The following is a 26,334-nucleotide window of genomic DNA, read 5'->3' as shown; positions in this document are numbered from 1 at the left end:
AGAGACTTGGTATGAGACAAACAAAACCCAGGAATCCAATGACAAATTTATTGCATACTACATGTCCTGGTACAGCCTTTACAGCGTATAGAGAACATACATGATCAACAAATCAGAATGTATATAGCTCTGACTTCACAGTATACAAATCACAGAACAAAGTAGTACCCTGTTTCACATTTAAATAATACAAAGTGCACAATTAAAGTTCATTAAATTCAACTGCATCAACAACTGTTAAAACAGAACTGTTTTTCTCTCCCAGAAAGAGTAAAGGACCACTGCATTAAAGCTTTACATTCAGAGACCTAAAGAAAGGTATATTATTGGATTATGAGGAAATATTTTGCTGAAAGTACTCCATCAGTCTAGGTGGTTCCAAAAGTGACCCATGCATTACATTGGAATGAAACAAAAATACAAACCATAAACCTTCATATGTACATAACATCTATTTTTTCTCTAAGTATATTTGGCACCATTTTTTAGCATAGAATACAAGTACAATGTATAACACAGCTTCTGCAATAATTTGGAGGTAATATAACATTCTGGCACAACACAAGAATAAGTATTTATGGAAAGGAAAGAATATATATGAATTCCTTTTCGTTGAGGGCTGTAAAATGACTGAACAACTTCTCCAGTTTGATGCTAAAAAAGCTACATCTGCAGGAGGGATTCGCCCTATAATGAACATAGTCAGAATCAACTCCTGCAGAACCAAACCCTGTCTATAACCATCAAAGGACCAAACACCATATTCACTGACTGCACAAATATGATGTTCAGAGCGCAAATACTACCTATAATAACAACCAATGCACCCTATCTCAGAAGACAAAAAATCAGTGGTCCTCAACCTCTGGCCTGTGGACTGGCACCAGTCCCAGGGATGCTGCTGACCGGTCCATCAGATGGTTAGCTGACAATAATGTAGCCAGATCTCAAGTGCTGTTTTGATATAGGCCTAAGGAGTCCTTCGAGGAGGAAGGACCATAGCAACTTGACGGTTCTTGGTACAAGAGGGACCATTGTTTTCCGGCCCCAGTGGTACAGAAAAGGTTGAGAAGCACAGTTATGTGACACAGAAGTACTGTGGGAACCTTTAAAGGGTCATTTTGGGGAATGTAAACACAACCACTTCATATTTTGGTTTTTAACCCTCAGTTAACCCAGGAGAATGGGGTGCCATGTTTGGTATTATGTGGCACAGCATTTGATGTATTTGGGTTACTTTAAGGGGTTTTCCAGACTTGTCTTAAACCACCTCGACAAACAAAAAGTAGGTATTATTTATATCATTAATAATATATTCAACTATACTATATTTATTAATAACAATATGGGTATAGTAACATCAATATATTGAATTGTTCAACATTATGATATTATATTTATAAATTCTTATGAATATATATATATATATATATAGGCATCTGCTTGTGTTGAACAGAAGCTGTGTGAGATATGACATAATAATAACTAACATCTTTATTTATAGTCCTCCAAATAAATGCAAATAAATGCATTCGCCATTGGTCTACGAGGTAAGCCAACCACAAACTGCGATACTGAATATGAATTGAACCCTCCCATGCACAGAGAGGTTTCAAAACAGGTCAAGACTGGTTTCAAAACAGGTAGGTGAAAACCCCTACACAAGTCCAGAGGGGGAAGACTATTGGGGACGCACACAGGCGTACCAAGTAAAACAGCACCCCCTAATGGACAAGCATACAACCTACAGATACATTTCAGATCTAAAGGATTTCCTCAGATTTAGCATTTTGGTCAGTGTCATTTGTGGGGCTTCATGAATCATAAGACTACCACCTAGGCTAAGAGGTTTCACTGTCACCCACAGGTTAATGGGATTTATCTAGAGTTACATCAAACATCAATTAACGATGATCAACCACTATGGTCCAATGGCAAAGTATACCATCACATTCACTTGTTTTCACTTCGTGGTTACATCTCTCTTTATCCTTCCACTTTACACCTTCAACTGTCTGTGCTAAATTTCGCATTGATCGCAACACATTTGTTTTACATCACCAACATATCTGACATAGCAGCAAAACTACATACAAATGTACCACACTGTAATATGAACAGAAAACAAGGAACACACCATTCCTTCAGTTCATGGAACCTGTATTAACATCTGTGGTGGGGCACAGTACTATGTGTTAATATATGAGCTACTGTAATGAGCATTTCCTGGAGGGGAAAGCTCTTCCAGCTTGATGTATGTACCAGTGATAGAAATACACTTGTATGCCTCAGGCTTTGATTGGCAAGCTGCCTTATAACACCCTGATAACTCCACTGTATCTTCCACAGATGTACCGAACCACCAATCCCATAAGCCTCAACCCCTAAAGAGGAACAAGAAACGCAACACCAACAAGTAAATGTAAAAGTATATGCCTGGATCCAAGACATGCAGGCAATGTCCACCATCACAGATGGTTTAACTCACTAACAGGTGTAATAACAAACAAGGAAGGATCCCTTCAGCAGCCCAATGAAAAGAGCGAGCACTTCAACACCAAGGCCAATAAAAGATAGCCCGCATGCAATTTGCGCAAAAAGGCAAACAAATGCCCATATTCTTATTCATAACATAACTCCACGTTTGTCTATGCAAATGTACTCAACAATGGCATTGAGAAGCTCACGATATCCACAATCAAAATGACTCGGGTTGAGATCGGAAACAAGAGATAAAGTGAATACCCTGCTGCACCAAGCCACGATAAGCTCTACTTCTGCAATAAGCAGTGGGGCAGTTTTCTACACTGACAAGGAAAAGGTTCATATCCCTCTTTTTGCTATTCTCTAACGGCTACAATTCACTCTCTCTGAGACCCAATGAAGTCTTATGAAAAACAAAGAGAAAAAGATGCCCTCCAAATCAATTCAATTGCCACATATCCCCATTTAAATACCACAGGTTCTGTCCTACTAAATATTGAGACTATATTCTAGAGTTATTTCCATGGATACAAATAATAAAGCTACACACCAACTGGGGTTCAAGCACCATGAGGAACCAGTATTGTGGCATTAAGAGATGGTAGAGCTACAACAGTGCAAGGGCCTCCTGAGCTGGGCAAACTGGAGCCACATGCAGCACACGGTAGCATGCATGTCAGTCTCCCTACTAATGAAGGGGACCAAAATGGAGCCGAAATGGTGCTCAAAAGCAGCCAAAATTAAGCCTGAATGGCCACATTGCTGCTCGGTTGTCTTGCGCTTCCACTTCAAAGGGTGCATCCTAGAGGCCTGTGAGATCCACGATGGCCTTAATGAAAATGGTGTCGTCGCGGATGTAGGAGTTCTTGGCGTCGAGCTTGGAGAGCGGGCAGAAGAGCGGGCAGCCGCTGGCGATGTTCATCTCACTTACAGGCCTCTGGAAGGAGGAGGAAGTGACGTCGGGCCGGAAGGCATCGATGATGTGCTCCCTGTTACTCTGGTCCAGCAGCATCAGAGTCACCTGGTGAGAGAGAGAGAGTTTGAATTTTAAATCATCTTTATTGGGTCTGGGAGCTCACAACACTATATACACTCATACAAAACCATAGTTACACATCAATTAAAAACAACACCAAATTCTCATCCACAGTAACTAATCATAACAGCCTCTAAATACCCCATATACTCAAACAGTTCAATATTGTTAACCAGTTTGTAATAGGCAAACTCAACTCTGTCTCGCTGCCAACATTCCCTCCAGCATTCCCACCCATCCACAGACCCCTGTCCCTGAATACTGTTCTTTCGGGTCTTCCATATTGCTAATTTGGCTGCCCCTGACACAAAATTAAGCAAAGTAACTACACCCCTTTGACTAAACCTGTACTTTAGCCCAAATATAAACAGTTGGGAAGAGAAAACCTCTCCCAGAGCTGAGAACCAATTAGTGATCAGGTCAATCATCCCGACCAACCTGGGACATTGTAAAAACAAAATGTGTCAGAGTTTCAGACTCAGCACAAAATGGACACCCTTCCAAAACTGCCGGATCCAGATGTACCAGATGCATGTTGGTGGCTATGATTCCATGTATTATCCTCCATTGTAGGTCAGCTATCCTCTTTTCAATAGGCAGTTTGTATACAGACCTCCAACAGCCTTTTGGGGAGGCACCTGGACCAAACACACCCGCCCACCTCGTCGATTTTACCCCATCCAGGGAAAAGGCAAAGGACACTTTTACACAGATTTTATACATGGCCTTCTTTCCCAACACCTTGAACTCCTCCAGCTCCTGGGTCTCGAAGGAAAGCAGCATCCCCACGTCCTTCTCGAAATCCCCCGCCGCAGCACTTACAATCAGTGCAGGGAACACATAATCCAGACCGTCCTTCCACCGATCAGAATTGGAAGTGTCAGTCACATATTGGCGATGAAGTACTGGCAAAGAATTACAGACCTCATCTACCACCTTCCTCAGTAGAAGAGATGATCGGATCCCTGCCCTTTCTCCCAGCGCCTCCAACGATCTGCTCCTGCTCCGCATCAGATGACCCAGCTTAGTACACCCCACACCTAACAGGCATGAACGTAGGCTGGCTGAACCCAGAGCACGGGACTGGATGGCAGTGTGGTAAAAAAAGAGGCTCTTCAAAAAGCCACATCCCTGGTGGCGTACCGGCCTTACGGTACATGACAAAAACCCTCCAAGCCTGCATAACAGACTCATAAAATGGAGTCCGATCAGACAAATTACCTCCCTCTAACTTTAAGAGGAAAAGATGCTTGTCTAAGCCCAAACAGCCCGCTCTCCTCATCAATGTGTAGACTGTGTCAACCCAGCTAAAACCGTCACTGTGCAACAGTCTCTGGGCTGCTTTTTTGAAGCCGAAAAGCCATGATCCTGGAAGAAATGTCCACCAGACCTTTACCCACCCTAATGCAGTTGCAGGTACAGGGATGTAGCTTTAATCCAATGTTGTCCTGACCAAAATAAATTGATAAGGGTCCTCTGAAGCTCTTGTATCAGACCCACAGTGGCTGTAAAATCATTAGTCTATGCCACAGGGTAGAGGCAGCAAGATTATTAGCTACCAATACCCTTCCCCTATAAGACAGCTGGGGTAGCACCCACTTCCACCTTGACAGTCTGGCACACACTTTCTGCACTACACCCTCCCAGTTATTTTTCTGAAATTACATCCGAGCCTAGAAGAAACCCCAGTCTTCATCTCATCTCTTCCCCACTGAAGCCCCTCTGGTAACCGTGGAGTGGACCCTATCTGAAGCTGACCTGCCCACAGCAATTCACTCTTTTCCCAATTGACTCTTCCTGAGGAGGCCCTCTCATACACCTTTAAAGCATTTGAGAGAACCTTAACATCCTCATCCCCTGTAATAAAAACTGTCACATCATCTGCATACGCAGACAGTGCTATCGTGGTACCCTTCATTACTCCTGGCACAGAAAAACCAGTAAGCCTCGCTCTTAAAAAAACAAAGAATAGGTTCAATTGCCAGACAATATTACTGTCCCGAAATTGGGCATCCGTGCCTGATACCCCTTTGGACGGGGATGTGGCAACTCAAACCACCCCCCACCTTCACCGTACATGAGGCCACAGCATACAGTAAACTCATCCAAGACAAAAACACATCCCCAAACCCAAAGGCTTTCATTGTTTTGAACAAGTACTGGTGGTCCACATGGTCAAAAGCCTTCTCCTGATCCAATGAAAGTAAACCCACATTCACATCAGACAGTTTACTAATGTCTAACACATCTCTTATTAGAAACAAATTATCAACAATAGAGCGGTCAGGTACACAGTAAGACTGGTCCTTGTTGGACCAACAGCCCCAGATACTCTTTCAACCTTTTTGAGAGACATTTACATACAATTTTATATTCTGCACACAGCAACGCAACAGGTCGCCAATTTTCTATAAGAGCCAAGTCCCCCTTTTTTGGCAACAATGAAAGCACAGCAAGTTGACAGGATACAGGAAGACAACCCTCAGGAAAAGATTCACACACCATTTCTTAAAATTCCTCCCCAATAAACCCCCAAAAGTGCTTATAGAACTCAGATGGTAAACCATCGATGCCAGGGGCTCTGTCTGATGAGAGCTGCATAACTGCTGTGGACAGATCCTGCAGAGTAATGTCAGAATCCAAAGCAACTCTCTGCTCAGGGCCCAATTGAGTAAGACCTTGTAACAACTGATCAGTACTCAGAGAATCACAATCCTCCACCTTATAGAGGGCAGAGTAGAAATCCACGGCATGTTGGCGCATTTCATCCGTGGTCACCTTACATTTACATTTAACATTTACATTTAAGTCATTTAGCAGACGCTCTTATCCAGAGCGACTTACAAATTGGTGCATACACCTTATGACAACCAGTGGAACAGCCACTTGCATCTAAATCTTGTTGGGGGGGAGAGAAGGGGGGGGGTGAGAAGGATTACTTACCCTTACTTACCCTATCCTAGGTATTCCTTGAAGAGGTGGGGTTTCAGGTGTCTCCGGAAGGTGGTGATTGACTCCGCTGTCCTGGCGTCGTGAGGGAGTTTGTTCCACCATTGGGGGGCCAGAGCAGCGAACAGTTTTGACTGGGCTGAGCGGGAACTGTACTTCCTCAGTGGTAGGGAGGCGAGCAGGCCAGAGGTGGATGAACGCAGTGCCCTTGTTTGGGTGTAGGGCCTGATCAGAGCCTGGAGGTACTGAGGTGCCGTTCCCCTCACAGCTCCGTAGGCGAGCACCATGGTCTTGTAGCGGATGCGAGCTTCAACTGGAAGCCAGTGGAGAGAGCGGAGGAGCGGGGTGACGTGAGAGAACTTGGGAAGGTTGAACACCAGACGGGCTGCGGCGTTCTGGATGAGTTGTAGGGGTTTAATGGCACAGGCAGGGAGCCCAGCCAACAGCGAGTTGCAGTAATCAAGACGGGAGATGACAAGTGCCTGGATTAGGACCTGCGCCGCTTCCTGTGTGAGGCAGGGTCGTACTCTGCGGATGTTGTAGAGCATGAACCTACAGGAACGGGACACCGCCTTGATGTTAGTTGAGAACGTCAGGGTGTTGTCCAGGATCACGCCAAGGTTCTTAGCGCTCTGGGAGGAGGACACAATGGAGTTGTCAACCGTGATGGCGAGATCATGGAACGGGCAGTCCTTCCCCGGGAGGAAGAGGAGCTCCGTCTTGCTGAGGTTCAGCTTGAGGTGGTGATCCGTCATCCACACTGATATGTCTGCCAGACATGCAGAGATGCGATTCGCCACCTGGTCATCAGAAGGGGAAAGGAGAAGATTAATTGTGTGTCGTCTGCATAGCAATGATAGGAGAGACCATGTGAGGTTATGACAGAGCCAAGTGACTTGGTGTATAGCGAGAATAAGAGAGGGCCTAGAACAGAGCCCTGGGGGACACCAGTGGTGAGAGCGCGTGGTGAGGAGACAGATTCTCGCCACGCCACCTGGTAGGAGCGACCTGTCAGGTAGGACGCAATCCAAGCGTGGGCCGCGCCGGAGATGCCCAACTCGGAGAGGGTGGAGAGGAGGATCTGATGGTTCACAGTATCGAAGGCAGCCGATAGGTCTAGAAGGATGAGAGCAGAGGAGAGAGAGTTAGCTTTAGCAGTGCGGAGCGCCTCCGTGATACAGAGAAGAGCAGTCTCAGTTGAATGACTAGTCTTGAAACCTGACTGATTTGGATCAAGAAGGTCATTCTGAGAGAGATAGCGGTAGAGCTGGCCAAGGACGGCACGCTCAAGAGTTTTGGAGAGAAAAGAGAGAAGGGATACTGGTCTGTAGTTGTTGACATCGGAGGGATCGAGTGTAGGTTTTTTCAGAAGGGGTGCAACTCTCGCTCTCTTGAAGACGGGAGGGACGTAGCCAGCGGTCAGGGATGAGTTGATGAGCGAGGTAAGGTAAGGGAGAAGGTCTCCGGAAATGGTCTGGAGAAGAGAGGAGGGGATAGGGTCAAGCGGGCAGGTTGTTGGGCGGCCGGCCGTCACAAGACGCGAGATTTCATCTGGAGAGAGAGGGGAGAAAGAGGTCAGAGCATAGGGTAGGGCAGTGTGAGCAGAACCAGCGGTGTCGTTTGACTTAGCAAACGAGGATCGGATGTCATCGACCTTCTTTTCAAAATGGTTGACGAAGTCATCTGCAGAGAGGGAGGAGGGAGGGGGGAGGATTCAGGAGGGAGGAGAAGGTGGCAAAGAGCTTCCTAGGGTTAGAGGCAGATGCTTGGAATTTAGAATGGTAGAAAGTGGCTTTAGCAGCAGAGACAGAGGAGGAAAATGTAGAGAGGAGGGAGTGAAAGGATGCCAGGTCCGCAGGGAGGCGAGTTTTCCTCCATTTCCGCTCGGCTGCCCGGAGCCCTGTTCTGTGAGCTCGCAATGAGTCGTCGAGCCACGGAGCGGGAGGGGAGGACCGAGCCGGCCTGGAGGATAGGGGACATAGGGAGTCAAAGGATGCAGTAAGGGAGGAGAGGAGGGTTGAGGAGGCAGAATCAGGAGATAGGTTGGAGAAAGTTTGAGCAGAGGGAAGAGAAGATAGGATGGAAGAGGAGAGAGTAGCGGGGGAGAGAGAGCGAAGATTGGGACGGCGCGATACCATCCGAGTAGGGGCAGTGTGGGAAGTGTTGGATGAGAGCGAGAGGGAAAAGGATACAAGGTAGTGGTCGGAGACTTGGGGGAGTTGCAATGAGGTTAGTGGAAGAACAGCATCTAGTAAAGATGAGGTCAAGCGTATTGCCTGCCTTGTGAGTAGGGGGGAGGGTGAGAGGGTGAGGTCAAAAGAGGAGAGGAGTGGAAAGAAGGAGGCAGAGAGGAATGAGTCAAAGGTAGACGTGGGGAGGTTAAAGTCGCCCAGAACTGTGAGAGGTGAGCCGTCCTCAGGAAAGGAGCTTATCAAGGCATCAAGCTCATTGATGAACTCTCCGAGGGAACCTGGAGGGCGATAAATGATAAGGATGTTAAGCTTGAAAGGGCTGGTAACTGTGACAGCATGGAATTCAAAGGAGGCAATAGACAGATGGGTAAGGGGAGAAAAGAGAGAAAGACCACTTGGGAGAGATGAGGATCCCGGTGCCACCACCCCGCTGACCAGAAGCTCTCGGGGTGTGCGAGAACACGTGGGCGGACGAGGAGAGAGCAGTAGGAGTAGCAGTGTTATCTGTGGTGATCCATGTTTCCGTCAGTGCCAAGAAGTCAAGGGACTGGAGGGAGGCATAGGCTGAGATGAACTCTGCCTTGTTGGCCGCAGATTGGCAGTTCCAGAGGCTACCAGAGACCTGGAACTCCACGTGGGTCGTACGCGCTGGGACCACCAGGTTAGGGTGGTCGCGGCCACGCGGTGTGGAGCGTTTGTATGGTCTGTGCAGAGAGGAGAGAACAGGGATAGACAGACACATAGTTGACAGGCTACAGAAAAGGCTACGCTAATGCAAGGAAATTGGAATGACAAGCGGACTACACGTCTCGAATGTTCAGAAAGTTAAGCTTACGTAGCAAGAATCTTATTGACTAAAATGATTAAAATGATACAGTACTGCTAAAGTAGGCTAGCTGGCAGTAGCTGCGTTGTTGACACTACACTAATCAAGTCGTTCCGTTGAGTGTAATAATTCTACAGTGCTGCTATTCGGGGCTAGCAGTGTTGTTTACGTTACGTTGAGTTAAAAGAACGACAATAGCTGGCTAGCTAACCTAGGGAATCGGTCTAGACTACACAATTATCTTTGAAACAAAGACGGCTATGCAGCTAGCCACGATCAAACAAATCAAACCGCTGCACTGCAAAGAAACGAAAATGTGAAACCACCTGACCGGGTTGTTGAATTCAAAACAGCAGACGTTGGCTAGCTGTTAGCAGTTAGCTGTTGGCTAGCTAGCAGAGTCTCCTACGTTAAGGACGACAAATAGCTGGCTAGCGAACCTCAGTGAATTAAGATAATCACTCCAAGGCTACACACACTAAACTACACAATTATCTTGGAAACAAAGACAGCTATGTAGCTAGTTAACACTGAACTAATCAAGTCGTACAGTTGAGTGAATAGCACTACAGTGATGCTAATCTGTGTGCGTTAGCTAGCTCCTGGGCGAATAGCAGTGAAGGCTACGTTAGGGCGACGAAATACGATAATTATGCAATTATCTCTGATACAAGGACGGCTATGTAGCTAGCTAAGAAGAATTGCTAAGATTAGACAAATCAACCGTTGTACTATAATGAAATGTAATGAAAAAGTTATAAAAAGTTATACAACCTGCAGAGCGAAGTGCGAATGCGACCGCTCGCTCCAACCGGAACCGGAAGCAGGGAGACAAAGGCAGACCATCTGTTTACGTTGCAATGTCAATACACAGAAGTAAGGTTAGACAGGTTGTATGTATCTGATCTAGAGGTCGACCGATTATGATTTTTTTTTTTCAACGCCGATACCGATTAATCGGCCGATCTTTATATATATATATATTTGTAATAATGACAATTACAACAATACTGAATGAACAATGAACACTTTTATTTTAACTTAATATAATACATCAATAAAATCAATTTAGCCTCAAGTAAATAATGAAACATGTTCAATTTGGTTTAAATAATGCAAAAACAAAGTGTTGGAGAAGAAAGTAAAAGTGCAATATGTGTTATGTAAGAAAGCTAACGTTTCAGTTCCTTGCTCAGAACATGAGAACATATGAAAGCTGGTGGTTCCTTTTAACATGAGTCTTCAATATTCCCAGGTAAGAAGTTTTAGGTTGTAGTTATTATTGGAATTATAGGACTATTTCCCTCTATACAATTTGTATTTCATTAACCTTTGACTATTGGATGTTCTTATAGGCACTTTAGTATTGCCAGTGTAACAGTATAGCTTCCGTCCCTCTCCTCGCTCCTCCCTGGGCTCGAACCAGCAACACAACGACAACAACCACCATCGAAGCAGCTTTACCCATGCAGAGCAAGGGGAACAACTACTAGAAGGCTCAGAGTGAGTGACATTTGAAACGCTATTAGCGTTCGCTAACTAGCTAGCCATTTCACTTCGGTTACACCAGCCTCATCTCGGGTGTTGATAGGCTTGAAGTAATAAACAGTGCAATGCTTGACGCACAATGAAGAGCTGCTGGCAAAACGCACGAAAGTGCTGTTTGAATGAATGTGGCTGCTCAACCACTGTCGACCCACATCACTGGGCCCAGGCGTTACGAGGACCACCTGCGCCCTTCCCTCCGCCTTCTCCCTTTTCGGGGCAAGCATATCGCTTATGGCAATAGCTCAATGGGAATAAACGGCGGTACATTCGAAATCGTTACCCTTGTTGACAGAGAAAAAAAGCGGTGTAACTAGAATAAACATACCTTTAAGAAGTACACCATGCTCAACCATACGATTAACAAGACGCTCAACCATACGATTAACAAGACGCTCTTCTTTAAGAAGTACACCATGCTCAACCATACGATTAACAAGACGCTCTTCTTTAAGAAGTACACCATGCTCAACCATACGATCAACAAGACGCTCTTCTTTAAGAAGTACACCATGCTCAACCATCTGATCAACAAGACACTCTTCTTTAAGAAGTACACCATGCTCAACCATACGATCAACAAGACGCTCTTCTTTAAGAAGTACACCATGCTCAACCATACGATTAACAAGACGCTCTTCTTTAAGAAGTATGCCATGCTCAACCATACGATTAACAAGACACTCTTCTTTAAGAAGTATGCCATGCTCAACCATACGATCAACAAGACGCTCTTCTTTAAGAAGTACACCATGCTCAACCATACGATTAACAAGACGCTCTTCTTTAAGAAGTATGCCATGCTCAACCATACGATTAACAAGACACTCTTCTTTAAGAAGTATGCCATGCTCAACCATACGATCAACAAGACGCTCTTCTTTAAGAAGTACGCCATGCTCAACCATACGATCAACAAGACGCTCTTCTTTAAGAAGTACACCATGCTCAACCATACGATCAACAAGACGCTCTTCTTTAAGAAGTACTCCATGCTCAACCATACGATCAACAAGACGCTCTTCTTTAAGAAGTACACCATGCTCAACCATACGATCTACAAGACACTCTTCTTTAAGAAGTACACCATGCTCAACCATACGATCAACAAGACGCTCTTCTTTAAGAAGTACACCATGCTCAACCATACGATCAACAAGACGCTCTTCTTTAAGAAGTACACCATGCTCAACCATACGATCAACAAGACGCTCTTCTTTAAGAAGTACACCATGCTCAACCATACGATCAACAAGACGCTCTTCTTTAAGAAGTACACCATGCTCAACCATCTGATCAACAAGACGCTCTTCTTTAAGAAGTACTCCATGCTCAACCATACGATCAACAAGACGCTCTTCTTTAAGAAGTACACCATGCTCAACCATACGATCAACAAGACGCTCTTCTTTAAGAAGTACACCATGCTCAACCATACGATCAACAAGACGCTCTTCTTTAAGAAGTACACCATGCTCAACCATACGATCAACAAGACGCTCTTTTTTAAGAAGTACTCCATGCTCAACCATACGATCAACAAGACGCTCTTCTTTAAGAAGTACACCATGCTCAACCAAACGATCAACAAGACGTTCTTCTTTAAGAAGTACACCATGCTCAACCATACGATCAACAAGACGCTCTTCTTTAAGAAGTACACCATGCTCAACCATACGATCAACAAGACCCTCTTCTTTAAGAAGTACACCATGCTCAACCATACGATCAACAAGACGCTCTTCTTTAAGAAGTACACCATGCTCAACCATACGATCAACAAGACGCTCTTCTTTAAGAAGTACACCATGCTCAACCATACGATCAACAAGACGCTCTTCTTTAAGAAGTACACCATGCTCAACCATACGATCAACAAGACACTCTTCTTTAAGAAAAACCACCACCGCTTCATTCATCCATGACGCATAAGCAACATTCTCATAGCATGCCTTCTCTCGACCAAAAACTCCTCCACGACCAAAAACTCCTCCAGTGACAGTAGCTTCAGTAACACACCTAAAGCCGTGCCGAAGTGACAGAGACTGCGTCCCCACGCCAAAGCCAGGGTATTTTCGACACGAACAACAATATACTTAATTCTACCACAACAACTAAATAAAAATAATGATAACCGTAATCATGCAGAGGAAGAAAAAAAGATACCACCAAGAAAAGGAAATGTAAAATAAAAACCAGGATACAGTGCCTTGCGAAAGTATTCGGCCCCCTTGAACTTTGCGACCTTTTGCCACATTTCAGGCTTCAAACATAAAGATATAAAACTGTATTTTTTTGTGAAGAATCAACAACAAGTGGGACACAATCATGAAGTGGAACGACATTTATTGGATATTTCAAACTTTTTTAACAAATCAAAAACTGAAAAATTGGCCGTGCAAAATTATTCAGCCCCCTTAAGTTAATACTTTGTAGCGCCACCTTTTGCTGCGATTACAGCTGTAAGTCGCTTGGGGTATGTCTCTATCAGTGTTGCACATCAAGAGACTGAATTTTTTCCCCATTCCTCCTTGCAAAACAACTCGAGCTCAGTGAGGTTGGATGGAGAGCATTTGTGAACAGCAGTTTTCAGTTCTTTCCACAGATTCTCGATTGGATTTAGGTCTGGACTTTGACTTGGCCATTCTAACACCTGGATATGTTTATTTTTGAACCATTCCATTGTAGATTTTGCTTTATGTTTTGGATCATTGTCTTGTTGGAAGACAAATCTCCGTCCCAGTCTCAGGTCTTTTGCAGACTCCATCAGGTTTTCTTCCAGAATGGTCCTGTATTTGGCTCCATCCATCTTCCCATCAATTTTAACCATCTTCCCTGTCCCTGCTGAAGAAAAGCAGGCCCAAACCATGATGCTGCCACCACCATGTTTGACAGTGGGGATGGTGTGTTCAGGGTGATGAGCTTTGTTGCTTTTACGCCAAACATAACGTTTTGCATTGTTGCCAAAAAGTTCAATTTTGGTTTCATCTGACCAGAGCACCTTCTTCCACATGTTTGGTGTGTCTCCCAGGTGGCTTGTGGCAAACTTTAAACGACACTTTTTATGGATATCTTTAAGAAATGGCTTTCTTCTTGCCACTCTTCCATAAAGGCCAGATTTGTGCAATATACGACTGATTGTTGTCCTATGGACAGAGTCTCCCACCTCAGCTGTAGATCTCTGCAGTTCATCCAGTGATCATGGGCCTCTTGGCTGCATCTCTGATCAGTCTTCTCCTTGTATGAGCTGAAAGTTTAGAGGGAAGGCCAGGTCTTGGTAGATTTGCAGTGGTCTGATACTCCTCCATTTCAATATTATCGCTTGCACAGTGCTCCTTGGGATGTTTAAAGCTTGGGAAATCTTTTTGTATCCAAATCCGGCTTTAAACTTCTTCATAACAGTATCTCGGACCTGCCTGGTGTGTTCCTTGTTCTTCATGATGCTCTCTGCGCTTTTAACAGACCTCTGAGACTATCACAGTGCAGGTGCATTTATACGGAGACTTGATTACACACAGGTGGATTGTATTTATCATCATTAGTCATTTAGGTCAACATTGGATCATTCAGAGATCCTCACTGAACTTCTGGAGAGAGTTTGCTGCACTGAAAGCAAAGGGGCTGAATAATTTTGCACGCCCAATTTTTCAGTTTTTGATTTGTTAAAAAAGTTTGAAATATCCAATAAATGTCCTTCCACTTCATGATTGTGTCCCACTTGTTGTTGATTCTTCACAAAAAATATATATCTTTATGTTTGAAGCCTGAAATGTGGCAAAAGGTCGCAAAGTTCAAGGGGGCCGAATACTTTCGCAAGGCACTGTGTCTAACTCTACACAACACTCACACTCACTCATACAATCCCCAGCATTCAGAGAGAGAGAGAGAGTGAGTTCTCAATTGGTACAAAATATATAGAGTACTACACAATTACGTAGATTGAAAAATAAGCTCAACTGGACACCTTAATGAGGCAGTGAATGAACTGACAGAGAAAGCATGCGGGGCATTCTACGCCATTAAAAAACTAATTCAATTTGAAATACCTATAACAATTTGGCTAAAACGAATTGAATGTGTCATTGAACCAATTGCACTTTATGGCAGCAGGTATGGGGTCCACTTGTAAAACAAGACATCACCCAATAGGACAAACACCCAATTTGAAACCCTGCATGCAGAGTTCTGTAAGATACTCCTACGTGTCCAGAGGAAAACTATAAACACTGCATGCAGGGCAGAATTAGGCCAATATCCACTAATAATAAAAAATAATAATCACAAAAGAGCAATTAAGTTTTGGAAACATCTAAAATACATTGACCCCCTCTCATATCATTACCATGAGACAACTGGTAATGTCTGGTAATGTCTGTCTGACATAAGATGAGAACAACAACTCTGTCTGACATAAAATGAGAACAACAACCCTGTCTGACATAAGATGAGAACAACAACCCTGTCTGACATAAGATGAGAACACCAACTCTGTCTGACATAAGATGAAAACAACAACCCTGTCTGACATAAGATGAGAACAACAACTCTGTCTGACATAAGATGAAAACAACAACCCTGTCTGACATAAGATGAGAACAACAACTCTGTCTGACATAAGATGAGAACAACAACTCTGTCTGACATAAGATGAGAACAACAACTCTGTCTGACATAAAATGAGAACAACAACTCTGTCTGATATAAAATGAGAACAACAACTCTGTCTGATATAAAATGAGAACAACAACTCTGTCTGACATAAGATGAGAACAACAACCCTGTCTGACATAAGATGAGAACAACAACTCTGTCTGACATAAGATGAGAACAACAACTCTGTCTGACATAAGATGAGAACAACAACTCTGTCTGGTATAAAATGAGAACAACAACTCTGTCTGACATAAAATGAGAACAACAACTCTGTCTGACATAAAATGAGAACAACAACTCTGTCTGACATAAAATGAGAACAACAACTCTGTCTGATATAAAATGAGGACAACAACCCTGTCTGACATAAAATGAGAACAACAACTCTGTCTGATATAAAATGAGAACAACAACCCTGTCTGACATAAAATGAGCACAACAACTCTGTCTGACATAAAATGAGAACAACAACTCTGTCTGACATAAAATGAGAACAACAACTCTGTCTGACATAAAATGAGAACAACAACTCTGTCTGATATAAAATGAGAACAACAACTCTGTCTGATATAAAATGAGAACAACAACTGTGTCTGACATAAGATGAGAACAACAACCCTGTCTGACATAAGATGAGAACCACAACTCTGTCTGACATAAAATGAGAACAACAACTCTGTCTGACATAAAATGAGAACAACAACTCTGTCTGACATGAGATGAGAACAACAACCCTGTCTGACATAAGATGAGAACAACAACTCTGTCTGACATAAGATGAGAACAACAACTCTGTCTGACATAAGATGAGAACAACAACCCTGTCTGACATAAGATGAGAACAACAACTCTGTCTGACATAAGATGAGAACAACAACTCTGTCTGACATAAGATGAGAACAACAACTCTGTCTGACATAAGATGAGAACAACAACTCTGTCTGACATAAGATGAGAACAACAACTCTGTCTGACATAAGATGAGAACAACAACTCTGTCTGACATAAGATGAGAACAACAACTCTGTCTGACATAAGATGAGAACAACAACTCTGTCTGACATAAGATGAGAACAACAACTCTGTCTGACATAAGATGAGAACAACAACCCTGTCTGACATAAGATGAGAACAACAACTCTGTCTGACATAAGATGAGAACAACAACTCTGTCTGACATAAGATGAGAACAACAACTCTGTCTGACATAAGATGAGAACAACAACTCTGTCTGACATAAGATGAGAACAACAACTCTGTCTGACAGAAGATGAGAACAACAACTCTGTCTGACATAAGATGAGAACAACAACTCTGTCTGACATAAGATGAGAACAACAACTCTGTCTAACATAAGATGAGAACAACAACTCTGTCTGACATAAGATGAGAACAACAACTCTGTCTGACATAAGATGAGAACAACAACCCTGTCTGAGATAAGATGAGAACAACAACTCTGTCTAACATAAGATGAGAACAACAACCCTGTCTGACATAAGATGAGACCAACAACTCTGTCTGACATAAGATGAGAACAACAACTCTGTCTGACATAAGATGAGAACAACAACTCTGTCTGACATAAGATGAGAACAACAACTCTGTCTGACATAAGATGAGAACAACAACTCTGTCTGACATAAGATGAGAACAACAACTCTGTCTGACATAAGATGAGAACAACAACTCTGTCTGACATAAGATGAGAACAACAACTCTGTCTGACATAAGATGAGAACAACAACTCTGTCTGACATAAGATGAGAACAACAACTCTGTCTGACATAAGATGAGAACAACAACTCTGTCTGACATAAGATGAGAACAACAACTCTGTCTGACATAAGATGAGAACAACAACTCTGTCTGACATAAGATGAGAACAACAACTCTGTCTGACATAAGATGAGAACAACAACTCTGTCTGACATAAGATGAGAACAACAACCCTGTCTGACATAAGATGAGAACAACAACTCTGTCTGACATACGATGAGAACAACAACTCTGTCTGACATAAGATGAGAACAACAACCCTGTCTGACATAAGATGAGAACAACAACCCTGTCTGACATAAGATGAGAACAACAACTCTGTCTGACATAAGATGAGAACAACAACCCTGTCTGACAGAAGATGAGAACAACAACCCTGTCTGACATAAGATGAGAACAACAACTCTGTCTGACATAAGATGAGAACAACAACCCTGTCTGACATAAGATGAGAACAACAACTCTGTCTGACATAAGATGAGAACAACAACTCTGTCTGACATAAGATGAGAACAACAACTCTGTCTGACATAAGATGAGAACAACAACCCTGTCTGACATAAGATGAGAACAACAACTCTGTCTGACATAAGATGAGAACAACAACCCTGTCTGACATAAGATGAGAACAACAACCCTGTCTGACATAAGATGAGAACAACAACTCTGTCTGACATAAGATGAGAACAACAACCCTGTCTGACATAAGATGAGAACAACAACTCTGTCTGACATAAGATGAGAACAACAACTCTGTCTGACATAAGATGAGAACAACAACTCTGTCTGACATAAGATGAGAACAACAACTCTGTCTGACATAAGATGAGAACAACAACTCTGTCTGACATAAGATGAGAACAACAACTCTGTCTGACATAAGATGAGAACAACAACTCTGTCTGACATAACATGAGAACAACAACTCTGTCTGACATAAGATGAGAACAACAACCCTGTCTGACATAAGATGAGAACAACAACTCTGTCTGACATAAGATGAGAACAACAACCCTGTCTGACATAAGATGAGAACAACAACTCTGTCTGACATAAGATGAGAACAACAACTCTGTCTGACATAAGATGAGAACAACAACTCTGTCTGACATAAGATGAAAACAACAACCCTGTCTGACATAAGATGAGAACAACAACCCTGTCTGACATAAGATGAGAAAAACAACTCTGTCTGATATAAAATGAGAACAACAACTCTGTCTGATATAAAATGAGAACAACAACTCTGTCTGACATAAGATGAGAACAACAACTCTGTCTGATATAAAATGAGAACAACAACTCTGTCTGATATAAGATGAGAACAACTCTGTCTGACATAAGATGAGAACAACAACTCTGTCTGACATAAAATGAGAACAACAACTCTGTCTGATATAAAATGAGAACAACAACTCTGTCTGATATAAAATGAGAACAACAACTCTGTCTGATATAAGATGAGAACAACAACTCTGTCTGACATAAAATGAGAACAACAACTCTGTCTGATATAAAATGAGAACAACAACTCTGTCTGACATAAAATGAGAACAACAACTCTGTCTGATATAAAATGAGAACAACAACTCTGTCTGATATAAAATGAGAACAACAACTCTGTCTGATATAAGATGAGAACAACTCTGTCTGACATAAGATGAGAACAACAACCCTGTCTGACATAAAATGAGAACAACAACTTTGTCTGACATAAGATGAAAACAACAACCCTGTCTGACATAAGATGAGAACAACAACTCTGTCTGACATAAGATGAGAACAACAACCCTGTCTGAGATAAGATGAGAACAACAACTCTGTCTAACATAAGATGAGAACAACAACTCTGTCTGACATAAGATGAGAACAACAACTCTGTCTGACATAAGATGAGAACAACAACCCTGTCTGAGATAAGATGAGAACAACAACTCTGTCTAACATAAGATGAGAACAACAACCCTGTCTGACATAAGATGAGACCAACAACTCTGTCTGACATAAGATGAGAACAACAACTCTGTCTGACATAAGATGAGAACAACAACTCTGTCTGACATAAGATGAGAACAACAACTCTGTCTGACATAAGATGAGAACAACAACTCTGTCTGACATAAGATGAGAACAACAACTCTGTCTGACATAAGATGAGAACAACAACTCTGTCTGACATAAGATGAGAACAACAACTCTGTCTGACATAAGATGAGAACAACAACTCTGTCTGACATAAGATGAGAACAACAACTCTGTCTGACATAAGATGAGAACAACAACTCTGTCTGACATAAGATGAGAACAACAACTCTGTCTGACATAAGATGAGAACAACAACTCTGTCTGACATAAGATGAGAACAACAACTCTGTCTGACATAAGATGAGAACAACAACTCTGTCTGACATAAGATGAGAACAACAACTCTGTCTGACATAAGATGAGAACAACAACCCTGTCTGACATAAGATGAGAACAACAACTCTGTCTGACATACGATGAGAACAACAACTCTGTCTGACATAAGATGAGAACAACAACCCTGTCTGACATAAGATGAGAACAACAACCCTGTCTGACATAAGATGAGAACAACAACTCTGTCTGACATAAGATGAGAACAACAACCCTGTCTGACAGAAGATGAGAACAACAACCCTGTCTGACATAAGATGAGAACAACAACTCTGTCTGACATAAGATGAGAACAACAACCCTGTCTGACATAAGATGAGAACAACAACTCTGTCTGACATAAGATGAGAACAACAACTCTGTCTGACATAAGATGAGAACAACAACTCTGTCTGACATAAGATGAGAACAACAACCCTGTCTGACATAAGATGAGAACAACAACTCTGTCTGACATAAGATGAGAACAACAACCCTGTCTGACATAAGATGAGAACAACAACCCTGTCTGACATAAGATGAGAACAACAACTCTGTCTGACATAAGATGAGAACAACAACCCTGTCTGACATAAGATGAGAACAACAACTCTGTCTGACATAAGATGAGAACAACAACTCTGTCTGACATAAGATGAGAACAACAACTCTGTCTGACATAAGATGAGAACAACAACTCTGTCTGACATAAGATGAGAACAACAACTCTGTCTGACATAAGATGAGAACAACAACTCTGTCTGACATAAGATGAGAACAACAACTCTGTCTGACATAAGATGAGAACAACAACTCTGTCTGACATAAGATGAGAACAACAACTCTGTCTGACATAAGATGAGAACAACAACCTGTCTGACATAAGATGAGAACAACAACTCTGTCTGACATAAGATGAGAACAACAACCCTGTCTGACATAAGATGAGAACAACAACCCTGTCTGACATAAGATGAGAACAACAACCCTGTCTGACATAAGATGAGAACAACAACTCTGTCTGATATAAAATGAGAACAACAACTCTGTCTGATATAAAATGAGAACAACAACTCTGTCTGACATAAGATGAGAACAACAACTCTGTCTGATATAAAATGAGAACAACAACTCTGTCTGATATAAAATGAGAACAACAACCCTGTCTGACATAAAATGAGAACAACAACTCTGTCTGACATAAGATGAGAACAACAACTCTGTCTGACATAAGATGAGAACAACAACCCTGTCTGACATAAAATGAGAACAACAACTTTGTCTGACATAAGATGAAAACAACAACCCTGTCTGACATAAGATGAGAACAACAACTCTGTCTGACATAAGATGAGAACAACAACTCTGTCTGACATAAGATGAGAACAACAACCCTGTCTGACATAAGATGAGAACAACAACCCTGTCTGACATAAGATGAGAACAACAACTCTGTCTGACATAAGATGAGAACAACAACTCTGTCTGACATAAGATGAGAACAACAACTCTGTCTGACATAAGATGAGAACAACAACTATGTCTGACATAAAATGAGAACAACAACCCTGTCTGACATAAGATGAGAACAACAACTCTGTCTGACATAAGATGAGAACAACAACTCTGTCTGACATAAGATGAGAACAACAACTCTGTGTGACATAAGATGAGAACAACAACTCTGTCTGACATAAAATGAGAACAACAACTCTGTCTAACATAAGATGAGAACAACAACTCTGACTGACATAAGATGAGAACAACAACTCTGTCTGACATAAAATGAGAACAACAACTCTGTCTGACATAAGATGAGAACAATAACTCTGTCTGACATAAAATGAGAACAACAACTCTGTCTGATATAAAATGAGAACAACAACTCTGTCTGATATAAAATGAGAACAACAACTCTGTCTGACATAAGATGAGAACAACAACCCTGTCTGACATAAAATGAGAACAACAACTTTGTCTGACATAAGATGAAAACAACAACCCTGTCTGACATAAGATGAGAACAACAACTCTGTCTGACATAAGATGAGAACAACAACTCTGTCTGACATAAGATGAGAACAACAACCCTGTCTGACATAAGATGAGAACAACAACCCTGTCTGACATAAGATGAGAACAACAACTCTGTCTGACATAAGATGAGAACAACAACTCTGTCTGACATAAGATGAGAACAACAACTCTGTCTGACATAAGATGAGAACAACAACTCTGTCTGACATAAGATGAGAACAACAACTCTGTCTGACATAAGATGAGAACAACAACTCTGTCTGACATAAGATGAGAACAACAACTCTGTCTGACATAAGATGAGAACAACAACCCTGTCTGACATAAGATGAGAACAACAACTCTGTCTGACATAAGATGAGAACAACAACTCTGTCTGACATAAGATGAGAACAACAACTCTGTCTGACATAAGATGAGAACAACAACTCTGTCTGACATAAGATGAGAACAACAACCTGTCTGACATAAGATGAGAACAACAACTCTGTCTGACATAAGATGAGAACAACAACCCTGTCTGACATAAGATGAGAACAACAACCCTGTCTGACATAAGATGAGAACAACAACTCTGTCTGACATAAGATGAGAACAACAACCCTGTCTGACATAAGATGAGAACAACAACTCTGTCTGACATAAGATGAGAACAACAACTCTGTCTGACATAAGATGAGAACAACAACTCTGTCTGACATAAGATGAGAACAACAACAACCTGTCTGACATAAGATGAGAACAACAACCCTGTCTGACATAAGATGAGAACAACAACCCTGTCTGACATAAGATGAGAACAACAACCCTGTCTGACATAAGATGAGAACAACAACTCTGTCTGACATAAGATGAGAACAACAACCCTGTCTGACATAAGATGAGAACAACAACTCTGTCTGACATAAGATGAGAACAACAACTCTGTCTGACATAAGATGAGAACAACAACTCTGTCTGACATAAGATGAGAACAACAACTCTGTCTGACATAAGATGAGAACAACAACTCTGTCTGACATAAGATGAGAACAACAACCCTGTCTGACATAAAATGAGAACAACAACTTTGTCTGACATAAGATGAAAACAACAACCCTGTCTGACATAAGATGAGAACAACAACTCTGTCTGACATAAGATGAGAACAACAACTCTGTCTGACATAAGATGAGAACAACAACCCTGTCTGACATAAGATGAGAACAACAACCCTGTCTGACATAAGATGAGAACAACAACTCTGTCTGACATAAGATGAGAACAACAACTCTGTCTGACATAAGATGAGAACAACAACTCTGTCTGACATAAGATGAGAACAACAACTATGTCTGACATAAAATGAGAACAACAACCCTGTCTGACATAAGATGAGAACAACAACTCTGTCTGACATAAGATGAGAACAACAACTCTGTCTGACATAAGATGAGAACAACAACTCTGTGTGACATAAGATGAGAACAACAACTCTGTCTGACATAAAATGAGAACAACAACTCTGTCTAACATAAGATGAGAACAACAACTCTGACTGACATAAGATGAGAACAACAACTCTGTCTGACATAAAATGAGAACAACAACTCTGTCTGACATAAGATGAGAACAATAACTCTGTCTGACATAAAATGAGAACAACAACTCTGTCTGATATAAAATGAGAACAACAACTCTGTCTGATATAAAATGAGAACAACAACTCTGTCTGACATAAGATGAGAACAACAACCCTGTCTGACATAAGATGAGAACAACAACTCTGTCTGACATAAGATGAGAACAACAACTCTGTCTGACATAAGATGAGAACAACAACTCTGTCTGACATAAGATGAGAACAACAACCCTGTCTGACATAAGATGAGAACAACAACCCTGTCTGACATAAGATGAGAACAACAACTCTGTCTGACATAAGATGAGAACAACAACTCTGTCTGACATAAGATGAGAACAACAACTCTGTCTGACATAAGATGAGAACAACAACTCTGTCTGACATAAGATGAGAACAACAACCCTGTCTGACATAAGATGAGAACAACAACTCTGTCTGACATAAGATGAGAACAACAACTCTGTCTGACATAAGATGAGAACAACAACTCTGTCTGACATAAGATGAGAACAACAACTCTGTCTGACATAAGATGAGAACAACAACTCTGTCTGACATAAGATGAGAACAACAACTCTGTCTGACATAAGATGAGAACAACAACTCTGTCTGACATAAGATGAGAACAACAACCCTGTCTGACATAAGATGAGAACAACAACCCTGTCTGACATAAGATGAGAACAACAACTCTGTCTGACATAAGATGAGAACAACAACCCTGTCTGACATAAGATGAGAACAACAACCCTGTCTGACATAAGATGAGAACAACAACTCTGTCTGACATAAGATGAGAACAACAACCCTGTCTGACATAAGATGAGAACAACAACTCTGTCTGACATAAGATGAGAACAACAACTCTGTCTGACATAAGATGAGAACAACAACTCTGTCTGACATAAGATGAGAACAACAACCCTGTCTGACATAAGATGAGAACAACAACTCTGTCTGACATAAGATGAGAACAACAACCCTGTCTGACATAAGATGAGAACAACAACCCTGTCTGACATAAGATGAGAACAACAACTCTGTCTGACATAAGATGAGAACAACAACCCTGTCTGACATAAGATGAGAACAACAACTCTGTCTGACATAAGATGAGAACAACAACTCTGTCTGACATAAGATGAGAACAACAACTCTGTCTGACATAAGATGAGAACAACAACTCTGTCTGACATAAGATGAGAACAACAACTCTGTCTGACATAACATGAGAACAACAACTCTGTCTGACATAAGATGAGAACAACAACCCTGTCTGACATAAGATGAGAACAACAACCCTGTCTGACATAAGATGAGAACAACAACTCTGTCTGACATAAGATGAGAACAACAACCCTGTCTGACATAAGATGAGAACAACAACTCTGTCTGACATAAGATGAGAACAACAACTCTGTCTGACATAAGATGAGAACAACAACTCTGTCTGACATAAGATGAGAACAACAACCCTGTCTGACATAAGATGAGAACAACAACCCTGTCTGACATAAGATGAGAACAACAACTCTGTCTGATATAAAATGAGAACAACAACTCTGTCTGATATAAAATGAGAACAACAACTCTGTCTGACATAAGATGAGAACAACAACTCTGTCTGATATAAAATGAGAACAACAACTCTGTCTGATATAAAATGAGAACAACAACCCTGTCTGACATAAAATGAGAACAACAACTCTGTCTGACATAAGATGAGAACAACAACTCTGTCTGACATAAGATGAGAACAACAACCCTGTCTGACATAAAATGAGAACAACAACTTTGTCTGACATAAGATGAAAACAACAACCCTGTCTGACATAAGATGAGAACAACAACTCTGTCTGACATAAGATGAGAACAACAACTCTGTCTGACATAAGATGAGAACAACAACCCTGTCTGACATAAGATGAGAACAACAACCCTGTCTGGCATAAGATGAGAACAACAACTCTGTCTGACATAAGATGAGAACAACAACTCTGTCTGACATAAGATGAGAACAACAACCCTGTCTGGCATAAGATGAGAACAACAACTCTGTCTGACATAAGATGAGAACAACAACTCTGTCTGACATAAGATGAGAACAACAACTATGTCTGACATAAAATGAGAACAACAACCCTGTCTGACATAAGATGAGAACAACAACTCTGTCTGACATAAGATGAGAACAACAACTCTGTCTGACATAAGATGAGAACAACAACTCTGTGTGACATAAGATGAGAACAACAACTCTGTCTGACATAAAATGAGAACAACAACTCTGTCTAACATAAGATGAGAACAACAACTCTGACTGACATAAGATGAGAACAACAACTCTGTCTGACATAAAATTAGAACAACAACTCTGTCTGACATAAGATGAGAACAATAACTCTGTCTGACATAAAATGAGAACAACAACTCTGTCTGACATAAAATGAGAACAACAACTCTGTCTGACATAAGATGAGAACAACAACTCTGTCTGACATAAGATGAGAACAACAACTCTGTCTGACATAAGATGAGAACAACAACCCTGTCTGACATAAAATGAGAACAACAACTTTGTCTGACATAAGATGAAAACAACAACCCTGTCTGACATAAGATGAGAACAACAACTCTGTCTGACATAAGATGAGAACAACAACTCTGTCTGACATAAGATGAGAACAACAACCCTGTCTGACATAAGATGAGAACAACAACCCTGTCTGACATAAGATGAGAACAACAACTCTGTCTGACATAAGATGAGAACAACAACTCTGTCTGACATAAGATGAGAACAACAACTCTG

General features: G+C 41.7%; 1 protein-coding gene across 2 annotated transcripts in view; it reads right to left on the bottom strand.

Annotated features, from left to right (window-relative positions):
- Positions 1 to 34: 34 nt before the first annotated feature.
- LOC118379005 (TNF receptor-associated factor 2-like) overlaps positions 35 to 26,334 on the bottom strand; it is a 36,824-nt gene continuing 10,524 nt past the window's right edge. The window contains exons 12-13 of one of the 2 annotated variants that reach the window (XM_052525597.1): positions 10,262 to 10,333; positions 35 to 3,505 (exon numbers count right to left, since the gene is read on the bottom strand). In XM_052525597.1, coding sequence (XP_052381557.1) covers positions 3,287 to 3,505; positions 10,262 to 10,333 — 291 coding nt within the window. In that variant the 3' untranslated portion in view covers positions 35 to 3,286. The remainder of the gene's footprint in view (positions 3,506 to 10,261; positions 10,334 to 26,334) is intronic. The other variant, XM_052525598.1, reaches the window with a different exon arrangement.

The sequence above is a fragment of the Oncorhynchus keta genome, chromosome 9 (genome assembly GCF_023373465.1).
Source record: "Oncorhynchus keta strain PuntledgeMale-10-30-2019 chromosome 9, Oket_V2, whole genome shotgun sequence".
NCBI classification, from domain to species: domain Eukaryota; kingdom Metazoa; phylum Chordata; class Actinopteri; order Salmoniformes; family Salmonidae; genus Oncorhynchus; species Oncorhynchus keta.
This window is presented reverse-complemented; position numbering and strand designations above follow the sequence as displayed.